At 38.6% G+C, this 22,091-nt stretch overlaps 2 protein-coding genes across 5 annotated transcripts in view; one reads left to right on the forward strand and one right to left on the reverse strand.

Moving 5' to 3' along the window:
• The window catches only part of sh3pxd2b (SH3 and PX domains 2B), a 35,472-nt gene extending 20,428 nt beyond the window's left edge, over window positions 1-15,044 (forward strand). Inside the window, exons 5-15 of one of the 4 annotated variants that reach the window (XM_040032212.1) lie at window positions 396-487; window positions 3,237-3,262; window positions 3,632-3,667; window positions 5,603-5,734; window positions 6,660-6,761; window positions 7,522-7,605; window positions 9,000-9,117; window positions 9,252-9,460; window positions 9,752-9,798; window positions 9,913-10,038; window positions 10,132-15,044. In XM_040032212.1, coding sequence (XP_039888146.1) covers window positions 396-487; window positions 3,237-3,262; window positions 3,632-3,667; window positions 5,603-5,734; window positions 6,660-6,761; window positions 7,522-7,605; window positions 9,000-9,117; window positions 9,252-9,460; window positions 9,752-9,798; window positions 9,913-10,038; window positions 10,132-11,655 — 2,496 coding nt within the window. In that variant the 3' untranslated portion in view covers window positions 11,656-15,044. The remainder of the gene's footprint in view (window positions 1-395; window positions 488-3,236; window positions 3,263-3,631; window positions 3,668-5,602; window positions 5,735-6,659; window positions 6,762-7,521; window positions 7,606-8,999; window positions 9,118-9,251; window positions 9,461-9,751; window positions 9,799-9,912; window positions 10,039-10,131) is intronic. The other 3 variants (XM_040032214.1, XM_040032213.1, XM_040032215.1) reach the window with 3 other exon arrangements.
• The window catches only part of stk10 (serine/threonine kinase 10), a 39,530-nt gene continuing 31,828 nt past the window's right edge, over window positions 14,390-22,091 (reverse strand). Inside the window, exons 11-20 of the mRNA XM_040032211.1 lie at window positions 20,942-21,066; window positions 20,072-20,195; window positions 18,727-18,906; window positions 18,377-18,469; window positions 17,755-17,884; window positions 17,499-17,623; window positions 17,190-17,378; window positions 16,983-17,108; window positions 16,710-16,823; window positions 14,390-16,170 (exon numbers count right to left, since the gene is read on the reverse strand). Coding sequence (XP_039888145.1) covers window positions 16,030-16,170; window positions 16,710-16,823; window positions 16,983-17,108; window positions 17,190-17,378; window positions 17,499-17,623; window positions 17,755-17,884; window positions 18,377-18,469; window positions 18,727-18,906; window positions 20,072-20,195; window positions 20,942-21,066 — 1,347 coding nt within the window. The 3' untranslated portion in view covers window positions 14,390-16,029. The remainder of the gene's footprint in view (window positions 16,171-16,709; window positions 16,824-16,982; window positions 17,109-17,189; window positions 17,379-17,498; window positions 17,624-17,754; window positions 17,885-18,376; window positions 18,470-18,726; window positions 18,907-20,071; window positions 20,196-20,941; window positions 21,067-22,091) is intronic.

Genomic DNA, 22,091 nt, shown 5'->3' on the forward strand with positions numbered 1-22,091 from the left:
TGATTGAGAGCAAGTGGAAAACAGCCAGATAAAAAAAAATGAATAGCTGCGCATGAGTAATGACTAATAAAGAAAACTGAATGTGGATGTTTGTCTTTTATCTGTTGTCAGGACTCATCTCTCTGCTGCCGGTGATCCTAAAAAGAGGAATAAAGATTTTACCAAAAAAATAAAGAATGGAAGATTGCGATTTTAGGATTTTTTTAATACAGCTTTTGTTCTTTCTATTGGAAACCAAGCGTTGCAGGGTAAAATAAGTATGAGAACAGACATAAAAACTTGAGGCCAGGTCAAATGAACACCGTTTTTATCCTCTGGTTGACCTCCCTGTGCACTGAAGTGATTATGCGTGTCAGTTTGTGTGTTTAAGTTTCCTGAAATCTTTGTGCACGCAGGCCCTCATTCAGCTGCCAGTCTACATCTCCCAGTGCGAGGAGGTCAGAGTGTTTTTTGAGACCAGACCTGAAGACCTCAACCCACCCAAGGAGTGAGTAGCACACATGTACCCAAACACACCCTCACATATCTCCTTAACTATTAAAAATCCCTTCCTCTTGTATACAATGGTAAATCATTGTTCCACTGGCTCATGGTATGCCATGTCCTGTGAGATCTGCTGGTAATGAACATTCATTATACCCTCTAATGAATATGATTTCATACTCCCGCTCAGCCTTCTGTTGGGGTTTTCTAGCAGAAACACACTTAATAGGTCCTGTTTTTAAAGCTGAGCTTGCATTTTTGCTGGAGCGGAGTGCGGACACCAGCCTCTACACAGCTGAGTCCACATAGTTTCTTGATAATCTCACTCTCAACACATTAGCGCAATATCCAGCACTAAAAGTAACGCAAATGTGTCGTTATTAAGCTTACATTTAGGGCTGTAGGGGTTATGGATGGCTGCCTTCAGCCAAACCGTAGACCCTAGAGATGTTTTATTTAATTAATTAACTTTGCTAACAGCTGCAGAAAGGCAGCGTAGTTATGTCCTCTCCGTCGAAACATCTTGACGTGTGTTGTCAGCTGTTAGGAAATCCACTAGATAAGGCCTGTGACTATATTTATGTATAAACCTATCACATCCTGATGTTTTATAAATGCCATAATGCCATTCAGGAGTGGCATGCACTGAGTGAGCAGCTGGGGGTTCACGCCCAAGGACAATTAACAGGACAAGAAGCTGTTATGAAGATTGAATGTGAAATGAGCTCCTGCAACAGCCTGCCATGTTGTCATATATAATGTGGACAGATTTAATCTTCCTTTGAAGTCTGCTGTGTGCTGCCGTCAAGTACTTTACTGGGGCCAGGTTTTAGGAAGACTGCTTGATTATATTTACTTCACTCTTTTGACAAGATGAGCCACTTTCAGTATAAAATGTGATGAACGTTAGCTAAATAACTGGAATTTAAAACAGCCCTAACTTGTGTGTACTTACTCTTACTTTAAATAGTGAATTCCAGTAAATTTGTGGGGGGAAAAGATCTCTCCCAAAACTGGAATTATCACAAGGATTTGGGTGTTATTTTCCACATGCAGCCCCTCTGTATGAAGAGTTTGCATTTGTGTTCTCTGATATTGGAAAACTTTTCACTCTATTGGTGGTATCAGGATAGCAGATCATGGCAACTGTAAGCTGATACCAAACAAAAAGTGTGTCTAAAAGTTTCCGAAGCCTGTCGGTGGAATATGAATCTATATTTATAAGTTATGACACCCAGTCCGCACTCTTGTTTGTTCTCACACATCTCCACATCTTTTTTTTTTCCCCTTTCTTACCTCGGGGAAGGTTGCCAAGGACCCATACTTCCCTACTCCTCATACAAAGCCCCAAGCATGTATCAGTAGAGACGGGGGAGAGAGAGAGAGAGAGAGAGAGAGAGGGAGATGTGATTCCTTGAGGCAGATGAATATAGGAAGGACCTTGGTTTGTCTTTATTGAAATTGGATTACTGCTTTCTGCTAGTGCAGCCTGTTGCTTGGCTGACTGACAACAAGGCTGCTGTACAGCAGCTGTAGGAGAAGATTTATCATGGCCTATAAATCTACTGCAACGAGTAAGACATGTTATACTTTCTTCTTAAGAGCAGCAGAGAGGAGAGGAAAGGAGAGGAAAGGAGAGGACAGGAGAACTCAATTGTAAAGAGGAAGTAGATGGTCAGTGAGTAAAAAGGAAGAAAGAAGTACAAAAGAGGAAGTGTTGCAAGAAGAAGGCAAGGAAAAGGAAAGAAAATGCAAGGAAGATCGTTATAGAAAAAAAGGACGTCATATAACCTAATCCAGAGAGAAGATTAGGCACAGGGAGGGATGGAGCGATTTTCTCTGAGCAGTTGTTTACTGTAAAGTTTAGTTTGAGGTTTCAAAACTTCTTCACCTTTATTCTCTGTATGAAAACAAAGTATACACATGCAGTGCACGCGCAGATTCATCTGTTGTAGTCCATTTAGTCGGTCGCCCTGAGTATTTCTTTTCATAATACCCTAATTGGCAAGCTTGGAGGTAAACATTCACAGAGATGAGGTCTCTGCAATTAACAGTTCTATCAATCCAATAATCCTTTATGTGGCTGAGAGCATTGATGTTGATGCAGAGAAATGGACACAGAGTGGCTGCCAAGGAAAACAATCAAGGGAGATAAAGCAGTAGGTTGAGCAGACGTGGAAGATGTGAGATGGAAAAAAGGAAGGCACTGGTAGGCTATAAAGTAAGGGTGCGACGTTTAGATAATGAGGAACAAACAGAGCAAATGCTGAGCATTAGCCACCAGTGACTTTTTGAGGCATCTGGCCATTGAATCAGTTCCTGACTCTTGCTGTGGAGTGATGGTCTATTTATCTGGATAATGTCTAAACCAGACACAGCAGATGCTGTATTGAATTTAACATCAGCCCGGATTTTCGGGATCAGCTATCTCAAAGCTTTTTATTCACATTAGCCTGCGTTGCAGACATGGATCTGTTTTCTCTTGCGTGACAGTTTGTAGATCTGATGGGTAAAGATCCTTTCTTTTTCTCTTGTATTTAATTCCTCCAGCAGTACACGTGTTAAATGATAGTGAGATTAAGTATAAATGAATAATTGGGGATGCTGTTCTATTGCTGTTGATGTTTGTTTTTAAGTTATTTAAGTGGGACCTTCATGAATTTGTGAATTATGTTAAATATTATTAGTATGCTGGTTCCATTCCATTTTGGTATGTATGGTGTGGTCATGTAATGTTTTCTTTTCTTTAACAGGGAACCCATTGGGAAGAAGAAATCAGGTGAGATAGCTTTGATTGTGTATTTGAAATGAAAGGTAGGTTAGTTAATCATGAGAATCTTGGCTTTTCTCTGATAAACTATGTATTGAAAAGAATAAAAGCAAGTCTTCAGTAATTACCTCTGTGTCATATGATAGGACGTTATCTCCATCTAGTGGTCACAGGTTGAACAAACCAAAACAATGACTTTATTAGAAGACATTCCTTCTATACTGATGTTACAGTACTGGTGAACCAAGAAACAAACATTGTCCTTCTCTGTTCCTCTTTATATATACTCTGTATCCCCTCAGTTCATCTTTTATTCTTAATTTTGCATCCATGTTATCTTTTTCAGTTTTCTTCTCCATTCATTTTCCTTTCCCTCAGGGTTTGTGGAGAGAGCAACTACTTTCCTAAAGCGAGGTAGTAAACACACTGTCATGCTTGGTCGTGCTGTGTGTGTAACCCCAGTGGGTCGTTAGTGGCCCGTCCCCCCTCTCCTTCCCTGGTCTGGGCAGGTGGGATGTGGCTCTGTTGAGGCTTGGGGCTTGCATTGGTTCTGTTAATGATAAATTGTTGGTGATTGATTTTTGGAACTGGTGTGGGTCATATCTCAGCTCTATTTATATATGTTGTGTTGGTACAGGGTAGTAAAGTTATGCTCTACTATGAATGTATGACCCTGTATAGTAAGCTTGGTTATGCTAACAGCAATACATTGAATCAGGGAGTTAGAAATAGAAAAATTATATTTTAATCGCTAGATTTAAAGATGCATTGAAATGTAAAGGATTGAAGAAGTTGATATTATAAAGGAATCCTTTAAAATTTATACCAGTATGTTTCAGGATGCCATTGTCATTAATTAAGAAATTACAATTAATACATTTGTCACTTACATTTTTAAATATGGCTCTGTTTCAAATATATCAAATATTATGTTTAAGGTGAGCTAATTACGCTAACCGACTTAAACTGGTTTAGCTAGTGGCGCCATAGTGTAGTGATTTACAAATTTGCCAGAGATCTTTGGTTTGATCCTGGGAGGGAAAAAAAAGGTTTGAGGTTTTGTTTGGAAAGGCATCTGGAGTAAAAAATGGGGAACTCAAACATACAGTGACTAAGGGAATAGTTGAAAATAGCTTGTGTTAAAAATGGCTAGTGTTCCTCCAGTTCTGCTTTAGAGAAATTTGCATTACTAATATTCAAATCTTTAACTGGCATAATGGAGAAATTGCAGATTAAGCAGTACTAAATTTGGCTTTGATCAGATTATTTTCTTAGCTAGCTGCTGCTCACTGAAGGAGGCTAATGTTAACGTATTTTTAAGCTGTCCGATCAAGAAAATCTATTTTGTAATTACTGTACATACTTAATGTTATTATTATTTTGTTATTTTAAATCTGAACTTTTTGTGTGCCATAAACGCATTACTTTAGAATGTGTTTGATAGCACCTTCAGTGATTAGCATGCTGCGATTGATGCTAATGTCCCTTCATCGTGCATTTTATCAGTCAGCCAAGTTTTAGTGTGTGCATTTTTACACAACAAACGTCAATAGAAAAAGCAGAGTTGTTAGAGTTTTTATTTATACATTTTTTAAACAGTGATTATATTGTGAGCCCTCGTTTGTTACTTTATTTTTTTAGTGATGTAGCGCTAACATTGGTGGTGGGTCTTAATGATGCTGGTTTGTTTCTATAGACATGTCACAGTCATGGTGAGAAATAAATTAACCATCTACGCTTTTCAATCCATCCCCTTCACTCCCATTCTCCAAATCTTCCTTTATTTCTCTCTCAGCTCGTTGTTTCCCCTCACGCTCCTTTCCAATCACGTACACTGCCTCCTCCGTCTGGACTCTGAGGGAATCTCAGTAATGTACATAAGCCCCCTCTAACAAAAAAACTTTTTACTTAATAGCTTTTGCACAAATTGCGACCTTGGAATTATTCTTGGCATTTCATCAAAAGGCAGTTTTTTTCCCTCCCACTTAGCCTAAAATTGAATTCTGGCTGTTTTGTAAAGGCCTGCTTAAATTGGGTTTTAGTGAAGTTATTCAAAGCCCATATAAAGTCTGACATTTTAAAAGGTCATATTACATTTGGTCAATGAAATGCAAAACCTTTAAAGGTCAATACCTTAAACCCACACTGATGCAATCTTATAATTCCAAGTTCATAGACAGTCCTTTGATATTATGCACATATGAACAGAGCTCTTCAGCGAAGAACAAAAGATATTGAGTGGAGGCTTTTCTCACATTATTGAGATTTCATTCGTGACTTCCCTAAGAAAGATCAAAGAAGATGTGCTAAACTTCTGTTATGATTTTTTTTTTATTCTTCCCTTAATAGGAGACTCCTCCTCAGCAGACCCTCTTGTACTCGACCAGTATGTGGCAGTAACAGACTATGAGAAGCAGGAGAGCTCTGAGATAAGCCTGCATGTGGGGCAGGTGGTGGAGGTCATTGAGAAAAATGAGTCTGGCAAGTTTCATACAGAATTAGAACATATATTCTGTACATTTCTCTGATGTTTTCATTGTGGCAGATTGCTGCTTTCACTGTTCAGCAAACCTGTTACGTTAAGTGTTGATGTGGAACTATGCAATTACTTGAAACATTATGGGGGTTTGTGGGATTGTTGCTACTGCTGGACTTGGTCTGTTGCCAGCTATTAAGGTTGAGTTAAATAGGTTTGCTAAAAATACTCAAGAGAAATAGCAGTTGATATATTAATAAAAATATATATTTTAAAAACCTCAGAGTATGCCAGTAATGTCATCTTGTTTTGTAAATCATAGCTATTTATTAACTTTTTTAAATTAATTAATCAAATTACTAAAACAAATAGTCATTCAAATATCGGAATATCTGCAATGGTAACATGTACACCCAAGAACAGCGGTCCCCAACCTTTTTTGCGCCACGGACCGGTTTATGTCCGACAATATTTTTACGGACCGGCTTTTAAGGTATCACGGATAAATACAACAAAATAAAACCAGTACTGGTACCAAAAAAAGATTTATTCATAACATACAGGAAAAGACCCAGGGAATCCAAGTTAAGGATAAAAACATTAAAAAAATAACGATAAAAAACCCGAAAACCATAAATTTCACACCCGAGCCTCAACTCTCTCGTACCAAACAACGCCTGGGGGTTGGGGGCCGCTGCCCAAGAAGATTAATAGCAATGCATAATAAAAGAATAATTGTAATACATCACATAAACTATAGGTTACGCATACTTAAAAAAAAAGCAACATATAGTGGTGCTTTGCAACAATCGCAGCAACAAGTCAAATATCAGTCGTGCGTTTTACTGATGCATATAATCCCTTAACTGAATAAGCATTGCATGAGGTGCAGTATCTTGTATATCAGTTTTGTTTTTCCTGCCTGTTTAGGGTGGTGGTTTGTGAGTTCAGAAGATGCTCAGGGCTGGGTCCCTGCCACCTGCCTTGAGGCCCAGGATGACCCTGATGACTTCAGTCTTCCAGGAGAAGAAGGTACATCAAGCTTTACATTTGGGTGCTACTGTTTAGATTCAATGTTACCACAAGGAAAGGTTTAGGGTGCAGTGCAGAAGTGCAGAACACACCACGTCAGAGGCACATCTTTTGTTACACACAACGTTTAACTCCTGTAACTCACTCAGTACTCTGTTGATGGTTAAAAGTCAGTCTGACAAAATAGGTTTGCTTATTGAGTTGAAGACTGTTGCTGCTAAGACTCTGTGTGTGTTTTGCATTCTAGAGAATTGGCAAAAGAAAATCCAAAAGGATCAGTAGAAAAAAATTACAATTTCATTGCCAAAGCCCTGGTAAGGATATGCTAAAGAAAGGAATATTGTACAGTAAATGACAGGATCTCAAAATAGGGTGCTCTGCCAATATGCAAATTATAGATCTTAAAAGCCTGAGATGTATGAGGTGGCTGGCTGCCCTATCAAAGTCTGGAGAGTTTGTTTGATTCAAACATTCACAGATTTTATTCCGTAAGAGAACAATACAAAATCAACAAACTTCATTATGCTAATCAGCATTCAATTTAAAATGCCACATTAATAAGAAAAATTTTAAAACACCCCAGAGATCCCTATTAACCATTAGATGAAGGAACTATTTGTCAGTTCAAGTAATTAAAAATACCAATTATTTCCCCATAGATCCATCAATACCGAAAGTGTTTTAGGATGAAAATATCCTCCAGATTGCATTTGTAATGTTCACTTCCTATTTTGCCCCAATTACTGTGCTGGGATGTCAGTGCCACGGAGATTCTGGTCACTGCCAAGGCATATGGGTCGTCGCAGAACTTTAGGGGATCTATTCAGCACAGGCTTTGGGCAAGGTGGAGCGCACGCCTTTCTTTTCCCCCTATAATGAATATATGCGTGTGTGTGTGTGTGTGTGTGTGTGTGTGTGTGTGTGTGTGTACACACACGCATATAAAACTGTGTGCACGTTTGTCCATGTGTGCGCATGAAGAAATGTTGCATGAGTGACCTCAGCATGTAAATAAATCCTCGCATGCAAAGTGAACTGCATATTTGTGTATAAATGTATTTGTTATAAATAATATATATGATAAAAATATATATTTATTTATATATCAAATAAACAACTAGAACAATTTAACCAGCATTAATAAACGCGTGATTGTTCACTGTGTGTAGTATGTAATAGTAGTAGAAATGGTGTTGACAATAGACAAGGCTTCGTTTGATGTTGTAACAAGTTTGTCCTGTGTGTGCGTTTTTGTGTCTTACATTTTCACTCCACAAGATGTTGCTCAAGCCTTGCCTCACTAGATAAGTTATAACAGGTAAAACTAATGTGTGCCTATAGCAACCACAGTATCTCATCTGAAATCTCAATATTAAATTGCTGAGCAGTTTCTGTTAATCAGAAAGAAGTTCCTGTGGTTTTTGCCCTAACAAGAATCTTCGCCAACTTTGTGGGGGGAAAAAAAGGATGATGGTCTTTGTCTGGTGTTTTTGAAGTTTTGGTCAGAAGCAAAATTCCTCATTTCCTTCTGTTTTCAGTCTTAAAAAGAGAAGGTTTAATTTAAAGTCTGTTGAGGAAAAAGTTGGTCTCAAAAGGCAGCTCAACATCCAACCACCCAGTGCTTGCTTCTGCGTAAATATGTGAAGCTAGAGCTTGTTGTGCCAGTCGTTAGCAGTGGCACAACAAGCTCCACTTTCAGCTTTGTTGGCAGTGTGTCACTCGATCTCCAAGTAAAAGTGGCAACACACTTTTACTTGGAGATCACACCCATTAACCTATGTCGACTGCCAGTACTGCCATTAGAGGCGAGTGGGAATAACAAAGATGGCATTCACTCCTATTAAATCCTTTTGAACGCTTTATTTTATTTTAGACTGGTTGCATTATTACTTGAATTAATTTTTTTAAAGTGCTGTAACTTTTACTGTCATCTTTGATTCAGTTTCACATTGAGAAAAGTAAAAAAAAAAAACAGATCCAGGTAAAGGAAATCCCAGACAGTTGACTCTTTTCCAGTCACTTGGTTAAGTGACAAAATGTTTCTTCCACTGAAAACGCTGCGTCCAGATGACCAGAATCAGCTCTCTGGGGATAAATACTTTAGGCCATTGTAGTTTAAGTGTGTCATTATGTGCTATACGTACCCAGCCTACATTATGCGTTTATTTGTGGCACCCTAACTGTGAACTGATAACGTGTTCTGATACACGTAACAATATTTCCTTTTTCCACGTTCAGAAGAGAAGTATTCAGTGATTTACCCGTACTCGGCCAGAGACCAGGATGAGATCGACCTGGAGAAAGGCATGATTGTTGAGGTTATTCAGAAGAACTTGGAAGGCTGGTGGAAGATCAGGTAACAACAGCCACATTTTTGTTATACAGTGCAAAATGTTCAAATACTTCTTAGTATTACTTCTTTTTTTGTTTTCGTCCAGCTTTATGTTCATTATATATCAGCCACTAACTGTCCATCTCTCCTCCATTTAGGTACCAAGGCCGCGAGGGCTGGGCCCCAGCGTCCTACCTGAAGAAGGCTGACACGCAGAAGCAGTCAGCAGGCGCTCCTCCTCATGCCAGTACAAATGACCTAGATGGGCTTTCTAAACAACTCCAGCAAAACAACGCCGCTAGAGAAAACCGAGAGAATAGCCAGAAGGAAAACAGGCTCTCGGTTTTCTCTGAGAACAACAAAATCAGTAAGTGAATTTAACAAAACAGTGCCTCTGAGATTTAGTTTTAAAATATTAAAGCAACCAAAGCATGCAAAAGCTTTGCAAAGATAAGCTTGCACACAAGTGACTAAAACCTTTTTTCTGGCAAAGCAACAATGTGCCAAATAATACAGTTTTACCTAATGACAGTCAAAATATTTATTGTGCCAGTGGAGAAAACCTGAATGGAGACGTGTAACAATTTCCCAGAACACATATTGCTAGTTTTCAGTTGGGCTGCGAGCTACTAGTGTGATTTTGTTTTGTTTTTTGCAGAAGTGGGATCAAGACACAGACCTCCTCCACGCAGAGATCTCACCATTGTAAGAATATACCCAGTGGTGATTCTGTATATCTGAAGATAGCTTTCAGTGGCTTAATAAATAAATAAGGTTTTCACCAGTGCGACCTTTATGTGTGCCTCTCACATCCCACAGCCACGTGGTACAAACTTACCCAAGCCACCCGTCCCTCCCCAAGTTGAGGAAGAGTTCTACACCATAGCAGACTTTCAGACCACCATCCCTGATGGTATCAGCTTCCAAGCTGGAGTCAAAGTTGAGGTGGGTTAGACACGGCCTAAAGTTTTGCTCCTCTGAATTAAGAAAAATGGTTTTTCACTAACATTTGGTTTAAACTACATTGATACATTCTAGGTGATTGAAAAGAATGCAAGTGGTTGGTGGTACATCCAGATCGATGACAAAGAAGGCTGGGCACCTGCCACTTTTATTGACAAGTACAAGAAGACCAGCAATGCCTTGCGACCCAATTTCCTCGCCCCGTTGCCCAATGAGATGGAGAAGCTGAGGCTGGAGGATGGTGGTTGTTCGAATGTTTCAGGTACAGATGACAACTGGTCCAAGCCTTTACCAGATGAGCCAAATGCAGCCTCTGAGTCCTCTACGCGCCCTAAGCTCAGAGATTGGAAGTCCAATGCCAGCAAGGGGCCCTCTTTCTCTGGGCCTTTGCCCCCAGCCCCAACTGCACCTCCCGCTGAGGAGAAACCTGCTTTGCCGCCTCGAAGAGAGTCTATTAATAAGAGCTTTGAATTGGAGGTAGCAGAGAAATCAAGGTCAGATAACTCCAAACCTTTGCCTCCAAAACCCCCAGCTCCTGGGGTCATCATGCCACTGGTTACACCTAAACCTCCCCCCTTCAAATCAGACAAACCCCCAGAGACCAAGAAAGATGAAAAGAGCAAAGCTCTTCACCTTCGAAATGAGATGGGTCTTGAATGTGGCCACAAGATCTCTGCCAAAGAGGTGAAGAAGTTTAATCTGAAACCTGTACCTAAACAGCCACCAAAACCCAAGCCAGAATCACAGGAGGAGAAAACCGAGGCACCAGGCCCAGCTGTGTTTATGAAAGCAAAGCCAGTGGTCCGACCTAAACCCGTTACAGCTGCCAAGCCAGATCCCCCAGGGGAGAACAAAGTAGACATCACCAACTTGAGAAGCAAGTTGAGACCATCTAAGCCGGCAGATGCTAGCTCAACAGAGGTGAACCATCAGAATGACGCCTCGCCAGCAGTAAATAGTTCCCACACAAGTTCACCCCCTAGCTCTCCTCCAGTGAGCATCCCACCTCTGAATAACGGTAAGTATTCTAATGAGCCAAAACTTCCACCAAAACACATCAATGGTCATGGCCAGGAGAGCTCATCGCCTCTTGCAAAACCAGCAGTGCCTCCCCACAAGGAACCCCCTCAGAGACCGCCGGCCACGGTTCCAAAAAGACCACCCCCTCCAAAGAAAACTGTTCCATCAAGTCCAACTGAACTTAAATCTCCACCAACTCTTAAAGAAACCCAGGACGTTCCCAAGGCTGGACCACCACAGCTCAGCAGACCACCTCCCCCAAAACCCAAAGGGTTTCAGGCACCAGCAAGCAAAGAGAAGGAAGAGCCCAAGGTGAATAAAGTCCCAATTCCTCCAAAGCCCCAGCTGAAGCCTGGGCCACCCAAGGATAGGCTTCCACCTTTACTCAAGGAGCCCAGCAAGGATGAGCTGTATCTTGCTGTGGCAGACTTTGAAGGGGATGAGCAAACATCCAGCTTCAAGGTGGGCACAGTGTTTGAGGTTCTGGAAAAAAACAGCAGTGGCTGGTGGTTCTGTAAAAACGTAGGAGAAGAAGTCGAGAGCTGGATCCCCTCGAATTACCTGAGCAAGAAACCTTAGGAAGTAAATGTGCTCGCACACATCGCCATATGAACATATAAGTAACTTAATGATCTAAATGAACAAGATCTCACTAATTTCTTGCTACTTAGCCTGTTTTTTGTTTTTTTTTTTAATTTATAGGTACATTTTTTTTATTGACACATTTTGTTTTGTTTCATTTTTATACAAATATTTTACCTACCAACTGAACCAGCAATAACACATGACCTTGTTGGGTTTTGTAATGTTTACTTTTTTTGTTTTATGTCAACTATATATGAAATCTTAGGTTTAAAAAAAAAAGTATCTTGCCTTTGCTGCCGTATGTTAGTCACCGTGTCAGTCTCGCCATTTCTCGGGCTAGAAACTAGAAGAGCAGTAAATGTATCTACACCCTTGCCTTTTAATATATGGTGCCTCAATATTATATGCGAAGTGCTTCAGCGCTTATTAAACGGTATGCAATGGTAGACATAGTCCTTGTTGGAGTCTTGGAGTCATTTTACTATAAAATCAAGAATCGCATTATACATCGCAAGAGTACAGAGTAGACGTTTAAATTAACTCACTGGGGGAGTTCATTGACTACATCTGAACTTTCAAGCGCTAATAGTTGGTTATCTCTTTGCCCAGTGCTGTTTGTTACCTTGGAGACGTGCATATTAGCGTTTCTGTGTTGTATTGCTTTTATTCTGACTGCATAATTAATGTTGCAACGAATTGTAACAGATGTGCACTTTCAGTCATTTCAGCTGAAGTTTAAGGTTTGCACACACTGAAAGAAAGGGGAGAATGCCACGGTGCATTTAGTTTTATAAGCCATTTTCAGACTGCTTTCTTTATTTTTGTTATCCTCACTGTAGCAAAGAGGCTATATTATCCAAACTGAGAAGGCAAGAAGGGTCTATATATCAAAGTATTTTAACATAACTGTTCTCAGAGCCATCAGTGGGATTTGCAAAATGTGAACGGCAGAGCACATCTGCCTATCTGACATAGCAATTGAATACCTACAGTCATTTGTGCAATGATTTACAGTATTGTAAATGTACAATCTGTTCGTAACCGAAGTGTGGTGCTCAGATAACAAAGTATGACCGTTGTATAAGAATAATGTTTTACATTGACGCTTGACTGGTCTCAAGTATGGTCGGTGAAACAAATTATTTTTTATTGTACAGAAATGAGTCATATCTTAACTATTGTCACTTTTTTTTTGATGTTCCATCTATTTTATCCCCCTCTGTGCTGATCAAAAGGTTAGAAGAAGAAAGTTTCAAGAAGGTATTTGGTTGTTGATTTGGTTGATGATAGGATTTAAGTAATTAAGGAAAGGTTTGGGGAAACAACTGGCTGGTAATCTAACAATTGGTCCATATCTCAAGTGTTTACAAAGTACCAATTGTCTGACACTAAAAAAATAAATCTGTTCATAGTTATGAAGATAATTAGACAAGGCTGCAAGCTGTATAACACTAATTCTGTTCTGCTTGTAGTTGCTATAATGTTATACCATCTTCCAATCATACCAAAGTATGTTACAAACTTTAAAAAAAAAAAAAATCCTAAAGTGAAATTGTGGGAAAGGACAGAAGTACAGTACAATGCAAGGCAAGTGTATAGGTGGATGGGGTTATTTCAGTATTGTAAACTGTTTACTTTTTTGCTATGTGTTTTCATTACAGTGTATCTGCTTTTGCTTTAAGTCAATAAAAGTTTTGTGATTTTTCACTTCAGATGCCCCACTGCTTCCACTCAGTGTTTAGAGTTTGATTTATTTGGGTTGTAGCTCCTTCAGAACTGCTTAAATTCTTCATTGCACAAATTCTCAGAGATTTTGATCCGTGTCGACATGGTAACATCAGTCATACTTCAGATTTGTCAGCTTCACATCTGTGATGTGAATCTCCCATCGCAAAATGCCATCTACTGATTTGAGATCTGGTGATTGTCGAGGGATTTTCCTGTTCAAGAAACCCTCACCACTATGTGTCAGACAGTATGGATCCATGATTTTGTGGTGTTTAGACCAAGTTTTGTAGCATAATTGAGACTCCTTACAGCAGACAATGTTCCTTCAATCTTCTAAATCTGTGTGAATTGTAGCCTCAGTTTTCTGTTCTCAGCTGGTGTGCTCTTCTGCTGCAGTAACCTATTTGTTTCAAGGTTACATGTCTGAGCTACTGTTGCTCTATCAGCTCAAAGGAGTCTGGCCATTCTCTCACCTCTGGCATCAGCTGGGCATTTTCTCCCAGAGTACTGCCGCTCACTGGATATTGTCCTCTGTCCACTCTGTAAATGCTAGAGATGGTTGCATGGGAGATTATATGCTACCATGTGATTGGCTAATTAAACATTTGGATTTACAAGCAATTGAACATTTGTATCCAATGAAGTGCGTGGTGAGTGTAACAAACTGGAATGTTCTCGCTTCAGTTCCAAGCTTAACCACTGCTACAATGAATGACTGAATTTGCTATACTATCTAGCATAAGTTACATAAAAACATCCTGTATATAGTCACACTCCTGCGTTCTCCACAATACTTTCTTTTTAATAACCTTTCCTTGTGTGTGTGTTTATATATAGAGGAGTTGACACTGGATTTTTAATCCCATAAATCTTTTTTAACCAACTGTTTAAAAAAATAAAATAAAAAAAATAAAAAATTATATCATCTGACAGTCTTGATGTGTTTTCCAGTAGAATAGGTGGGATCATGTTACAAAGAATCTCCACAACAATCCAGCAATTATAAAATCTGCATTTATTTACAACAGTGGTTCCTTCTGAAAAGAAATTTATTCATACAGTCCCTCCACACAAATAATGTTATGTAAACTAAGGCAGAGAGTCAGAAATACAGAGCCAGTAAACAGTAAGAAAATTGTAAATGTAAATACTTCTGATATAAGAGAGATTAAGCTGTACCTGATTGTGGACCTGATTCAGTGTAAATCTGCAGGCCAACTGCAGTTAGCTGATGCAAACTGCTCCAATAAAACCACTCCTCACTCAAGAAATCATGATTTTGAGCTGCAAACTTTAAGTAGAAAATTAAACAGCTAGAGGCATCTTACAGCAGACTGAATTGTTGCACCCCCTTCAAATGATGTGAAGAACTAATGTGTAAAAACCTAAATTATTGCTATTGAATACCTAAAAATTATAAAATGGTTAAATCACTCTTAACCAAAGGCTTTTATTCACCTCCCAAAAAAAGTTAACATATATATTTTTGGGTTTAAGCTCTTCATGTTATTCTCGCTCTCAGTGCAAAGGAAGGCAAAGTTTATTTTTCTTAAACCTCTGTAAGCTTAGCAAAAACATATAATATTGCACATTGGTTAGCATTTACTGCATGTTGCATAACAATTCAAATTTAACTCCCCTCTATAACATCCTGGGGGGAAAAAAAAAAAAAAAAAAAAAAAGCAAACAGCTCTGGCTTTGTCAGTTCCCATCCAGTGTGACTGATTTCTACAGTAATGATACAACAGAAAAAAAATAACTGAGCAATACTGAAAAAAACAAAAACAAAAAACAAAACTTGAGTTCCCTTATTAGTTAACAACGAAATCTTAAGAGAAACCATTAAATTCAAAGATACATTGTATTCAGCCTTATCCCTCATTTAAAACAAAAAAAAAGATACAAAATCATCGCATCCTTCATACCATGATTAAAAGACAAAGTAAATCAAAACTATATAGGGGTAAGCTGTATAATGTCCTTTGAGTAAAAATAAATAAAGGCAAACTTTGGCAGCAAAGGCAAAGTAAGGCACAGAACAGGAAATAAAAAAAAAAAAAAAAAAAAAAAAGATTCAGTAAATCAAAACATTTCTAGAGGAGTTTTTGGTCTTATTTGAAGGATAACCTTGAAAAATTAAGGTAAGCAAGTACTCATTTACTAGGTCGTTAATATTTATAGCATTCCTTGTTATCGTGGAAAAAATGATCTCTGGCTGGGTGCTTTGGAAAAAAACAAAAAAACCTGTTGCCTAATCATAGGGTGGTTTTTCTGAATATTTAATCATTAAAACAGATAATTTGGTATCTTCAGCTCACCCCAATAAATGGCCTTTGTATCACATTATTGAGAAATCTGAAGCATGCTTGAAAAGAAAAAGAAAGCAAACACTGTATGGGAGTAGATATTATGTCAGGGTGTCTAATGACGCACATCAGAACATGAATAAAAACATAAATATTTACTAAAACAATAAAGAAACCTAATGGAAGGATCAGTATTCTGCCATTACTGGTAAAGCAAGAGAAAAGAAAAAAAAAAAAAAAAAAAAAAAAAAAAGGCCAGCAGGCAATGGTACCAGTGGGTGTGTATACGTTAGTGGGCAGAAGATAATCTTGTGTAATGTCACAGCAGCTGTTCTCATGTGGTAGTCTCGTCTTGATACGGCATAAATTTGGAGACTCTGTTGGGAGAACTGGGGTTTGGACAGTCGGAACTGTCACTCATCCTGAAGAAAGCCTCCTGCTCCCTTTTCCTGGCATTCAGTTCATCTTCAAGGGCCTGGGAATGTAAAATGCACAAGTTTACCTCACAAAGATGTAAACTTTTGCAATGTGAACAAAGTAGAAAACAAAGAGCACTAAAATCATGAATTATTTGATATGTCAACGTTCCTGTTATATGATTGGGAAAGCAGTTATTACATTGTGTCTTGTACATTTAAGTACTTAACTACTATTTTGCTTATTGAATTGCATGGCTACAGCAAAATATGTTTTAAGAATGAGCCTGGAACCAGAAAAGTGGAGCTCAGAATGAAAACACTCCCAAAACACCCGAGCAAAAATACTGTAACCATAAATGTTTTACAATTGTTTGCATTTATTACAACTTTAGTAAGAAAAAGGGGGCATTTTTTTATCTGTATCTCAATTCACACAGAGCACATTTCAGTGTGTTTTTGATGAAAATTCCCAGTAAGCCTGCTCTTAAAAATATAGAAATTACTATGATGGTAGTATTTTGGGAGTATCTGAGCCACAAAATAGACTCCAATACATTTTTTTTTATGTAAGAAATTGTGAGTGGAGACAACATACCTTCTTTTTGGGCTTCAGTTGTTCCCTCCAGTCCTTCATCATATAGTTGTGTTGCTCATCCAACATTTTGAGCCTCTGAGTCTCATTCTCAATCAACAGGTGACATTTTTCATTCTGCAGCAGAAAATGTGCTTGTTAAGCAATGTGGGCTAGTTATTATGTTCATTAAGTGTCCTCTATATTCTTGAAAAGAAAAAAAAAAAAAAAAAAAAAAAAAAAAAACTACAAATAGATTTGTAATAAAAATGTTTTATTAAATTTGCCCTCACTCACCTGTAGCTGCAGCAGCTCTCTGATATTGCTTTCACACTGACCAGTCATCTCCCTCATCTGGTTCTCGTGCTTCTGCTGCTGATGCAGCCTCTCCGCCTTCTGCCGCTTCTCCTCCTGTTGAGAAAACTGGAGAGCCATGCATGGAGAAAGTTAATAAATAGTTAACTGAATGTGTGAATATGGAGTAAGAAAGCCCCTCTGTCTCACCAGTTTGATCTTCTCCTTGTCCTCTGCAGCACTGCCCGATGAGGTAATGCGAAGGCTCTTTTTGAACATGGTCATTCGAGTCTTTGACTCACTGCGCTGAATCTTAGGCAGTCGGCTCTTCTCCAGCTGCTGGTTAGTTTTCAGGATCTCAACCATTCGCTGATTGTAACTCTGCATCTGTTCCTTTTCCTGCAGGAAAAAACAACAACACAGAATTGGTTAACTTGATTTTGTCATGTAATCATGATTTAGGTGTTACCAAGTTGTGTGTGCAAACTTATTGTGGCAAGATGATATCCACTAGTGTACCTTCTCATGCTTTTTGAGAAGCTGATGCCTCTGGAGGAAGTACTGATCTTTCATCTGCTGCTTCACCAACTGATGTTTCTCATAAAGGTTCTTCTGCTCCATGTCCCACATCGTATTTTCACGCTCTAATCAAATTTAAAAAGTTGACACTGAATGAAATCAAACGGTAACTACAGCAAGGATGGAATAAACACAAAATGAAGAAAACAAAGCTGAAATTGTTACTGTGATTCTGTTTGGTTTACAGATGCTGTACCTCTGATTAGGCTTTGCTTCTTGTTAAGACAATCCCTCTCCAGGTCTGCAATCTCTCTCTTGTTGTTGGAAATGATATTCCTCAGTGTGATGTGCAGATAGTTTTTCTGAGCTACAAGGAATTTCTCTTCCTAAACAAAGGAGGAGGAGGAGAAATTGAGGAGTGGGTGAATAATCAGACAAAAATCAGCAGTGTCATGCAGGTGCCGTTTCCCTTCAAACAATCTACACATGCCAATTACCAGAAGCCTGCAACCAACATAACTCAACTGAGAAGCATGCCATCAGTGTTTACATCTAGTCTATTTCCTGGTAGATGTATACTTCTATTTGCAGTGATAAAGTTGGTAAGTAGTTTGATAGCAAAAGAGTAGTTCTTAGATATAGCAGCCATTTAACCAGGTTCATTGTTTCTGAAAAAGGAGCTTTCTCCAGTGCATTCAACATATTTTTTATGATCACGTCACAATTGTAAATATTTCCAAAACTGAGCAACTTGCACCACCAAAGCAATATAGACTGAAAAATAATACTAAATTTAAGAGTTAAAAAAAAAAAAAAAAATTTGTTTTAACTGAGCTGTAATTATGCATCAAAATGGCACAAATGACCTAGCATCATACCTCTGACATCTTCATTTCTTGGAAGGAATTCATCTTCTGTTTTAAGGTTTCTTTACGCTGACTTCTGGGCAGCTTATCAACAGATTGTTTTACCTAAAAAGAAAATACACTTCAGTAATTAAACCTCAGACATCAGAACTTCAGAAAGGTATACAAAAATCAACACAGCTGTGCAGTCGTTGAGGTTGAGCACTGAAAGCTTCCTTTGACTTGCACCCTTTCTTTATGTCCTATTGTGAATCAAGTGGGCTTAAATAAATGCAAGAATATGTGAACTGATTACTGGTTATTTTGCTTAGGTGCACACACACACACACACACACACACACACACACACACACACACTTTACCTCCTTTTTCTTTAGTTTTACTTGGTCCAGGAATTTGTGATAGTCTCGTTCCTGTTCTGCTTTGATACGCCTGGTTTCTTCTTTCAGTTTAACTTTGTGTTCTTCCTCCATTTTCTCAATTGCCTGCTTCTGGTTCCTCTCCAGATTCTCCAGCTCTGTATCAAAGTGCTTCTTCTTGGTCTAGGACACACCAACAGGAGATATGCACATTATAATTTTAGCTGATGGCAAACAAGGAAAAAGTTTCTAGTTCAAAAGTTTATTGCAACTGAAACCATCCCGATTTCAGAGTGTTTTGCATATTTGTCACACTTACATGTTTCAGATCGTCAAACAAATTTTAATATTAGATAAAGATAAGCCAAGTAAATACAAAATGCAGTTTTTAAAGGATTTCATTCATTTATTAAGGGAGAAAAGTTATCCAAACCTGCCTGGTCCTGTGTGAAAAAGTAAAAAAGTAATTGCTCTTTGACCTTCTTAAATCATGATTAACTGTGATTAACCACATTTTTTGGAAAATACTCTGGAGTGACGAGACAAAAGGTTTGAGTTCCATTACATCTGGCATAAAACCAACAAAGCGTTTTACATCCTACCAACAGTAAAATGTGATTATAGTGTGAAGGTCTGGGGCAGTTTTGCTGCCTCAGGACTTGGAAGACTTGCTGTGGTAAACAGAACCAGAATGAATTCTGCCGTCTACCAAAACATCCTGAAGGAGCATGTGTGGCCATCTGTTTGTGACCTCAAACTGAAGCACACTTGGGTTCTGCAGCAGAACAATGATCCAAAACACACCAGCAAGTCCACTTCTGAATGGCTTAGGAAAAACAAAAAGCTTGTTTTTCTTGAAGACTTTGGTGTGGTCTTGTCAAATTTCTGGCCTGAATCCGATTGAGATGCTGTGGCACGACCTTTAAAAGGAGGTTCATGCTCAAAAACCGCAATGTGGCAAAATTACAACAATTCTGCAAAGGTGATTCCACAGTGCTGTAAAAGACTCACTGCTAGTTATTGGAAATGCTTGATTTTTGTTGTTGCTGCTAAGGGTGGCTCAACAGTTATTAGGTTTAGTAAACAATCACTTTCTCCCCCCACACACAGGGCTATATAGGTTTGCATTTTTCCCCCTTAATAATAAAACACTTTCATTTAGAAACTTCATTTTGTGCTTTCATATGGTATATTTGTCTACTATTTAAATTTGCTTGATGACCTGAAACATTTAAGTGTGACATACATAAATACATACGACCATAGAATTAATGCAACAACTGTCTGACTAAGTTTTAGCTAAAGACGAAAATGCTGTTGTTAAAGCTGTTAGAGTAATGTGACTCACATTCATCTCCTGGTCAAAACGTCTTTGTATTTGTTCCCTTTGTGTTTCCAGTTTGGCATTCAGAGCAGCCAGGGCTCGCTGCTCTTCCTTCTGCAACAGACGGAGCTCGCGCAGCTCCTGCCGCCTACAAAAAAAACAAAACAAATGTATGTATGTAGCTAAGGACACCTAAAATAAATGAAACTATGTCAGGTAAGATCTACTATAACTGGTATCAAAATAACAAGTGCTTAAATTACAGGTTAGAACTTTATCACAGGTTAGATCAGGCCACGGCAGCAGAAAAGTAATGAATAAGAGTAGAATAAATTGAGCTTACTTTATAATAAAAACAATGTTTATGCTGGCAGACCACTAACAACACTCTGAATGGTGCAAACCCAATGGAAGCAAAAGAAAATGCAATTTTTGTTCAGCACCGAGTTTCTGAAGATTATTTTCACCAAATTTAAACTAAGAATGATATCGAAATATTACTGCAGCCATAGGTGCAATATCATAGTCCCACCACTAGATGGCAGGAGTAAAACACAGGAACTCACTATGCTTCAAAGGAAGTACAGAAATCAGTTGTTTCAAATGCCAAATACAGATCACCTGAACTTTGACTTAACGAATAAGTAATTTCAGAAATTAAATTTTCCTCTCAGACCAGAGACCAAATTAGACTTTTTCCAATAACAGTTCTAATCTCAAGGGACTAAAGTCCCAAAGAGCAGGATGACTTAAATAGTAAGAACTAAAACATAAAAATAAATAAGTCCCAATCCAGTGTTCACTGTGTCCTGAGAACACAAGAGTCCATGCCTCTCATTTAGAGTGAATGAAAAATGGCTTAGCTACAAGGGAATAATAAGATCACCCACATACCTGAGGAATCTCATCTCCTCATCCTTCTTCTCATCGTCACTGATGATCTTGGAGGTGGTCACACTCACCTCCACACCGTCAACAACAAACTTTCTGGTCCGCCTCAGAGTCTTATCTGAAAAGTTCTGATAGGTAGACAAAAAACACAGAAAAGCCTGGTTTTAAACTCAGAATTGAACCTTTTTTCATGTACTTTGAGTTTAAATGCTGGTTTTTTTTAGTAGTTAAAAGGTCAGTACTACCAGATTCTTTCACTTCCATAGCATAATTAGACTCTCGCAATAGACAGGTTTTCTTTTTGTGTGTGAAAAACAATTTGCAACTTTACTTGTACTTGTGCTTATATCAACCGCAATATAATTTAGTCACAGAGTTGTTTTGTGACTCTTGTGTACTGTGACTGTAAGGAACTACAAACACCCCAATATCGCCCCCCCCCCCCCAAAAAAAATCTTCAGATCACTCATAGAAACTATTTTCATGCAAATTCCTACGAATTAACTTCAAATATTTCAAATGTGTCAAGGTTTATCTGTAGTGTAGTCTTTATCTGTTAAAGGAGAGGCTGAGTAAGTATGTATGACAGTGTGTATGTTTACATGGCACTAATATCCTGTAAGGCAGGTTCTACTGTAACAAGAAGCAAGATGCTGATCTGTTAGCATAATGGAGAGCGCCATGGAGGTAGTAACAACATCGTATACCAAATATGGCACCATGTGACTTGACTTCTCAACCTTCTTCAACAAGAATACTGGTTAAAGGCCTTCTTTATCCAGACTTGTGGATCTTCACATTGTCTGAAAGGACATTTCTAGACATTCGCCCACAGAGCAGATGACCTTTTTCTTAGCCAACGAAGGTTTGTTCAAGTTTGCTCTAGCTCAAAAAGCACAAATCAGGCAGTTCAACCAAACAATGTGCGGTGATGTAAACACACATTTCCTTTCAGTCAGTGCATGAGCCATAGCATATTGTAATTGCAATGCAAAACTGTCACGGTTAACTGGAGCATGTGTAACTGAGAAGTTACGCCTTCTTTGTCCCCTGTCCAAGTCATCCTCCAGGGACAATATTTGCAAAATGATATGACGGGGTTTACTCAGCAAACACTGGGAAGTTCTGAATGTCGTCACTTCCTGGTGTATAA

The sequence above is a fragment of the Simochromis diagramma genome, unplaced genomic scaffold (genome assembly GCF_900408965.1).
Source record: "Simochromis diagramma unplaced genomic scaffold, fSimDia1.1 OVJJ01000216.1, whole genome shotgun sequence".
Taxonomy (NCBI): Eukaryota; Metazoa; Chordata; class Actinopteri; order Cichliformes; family Cichlidae; genus Simochromis; species Simochromis diagramma.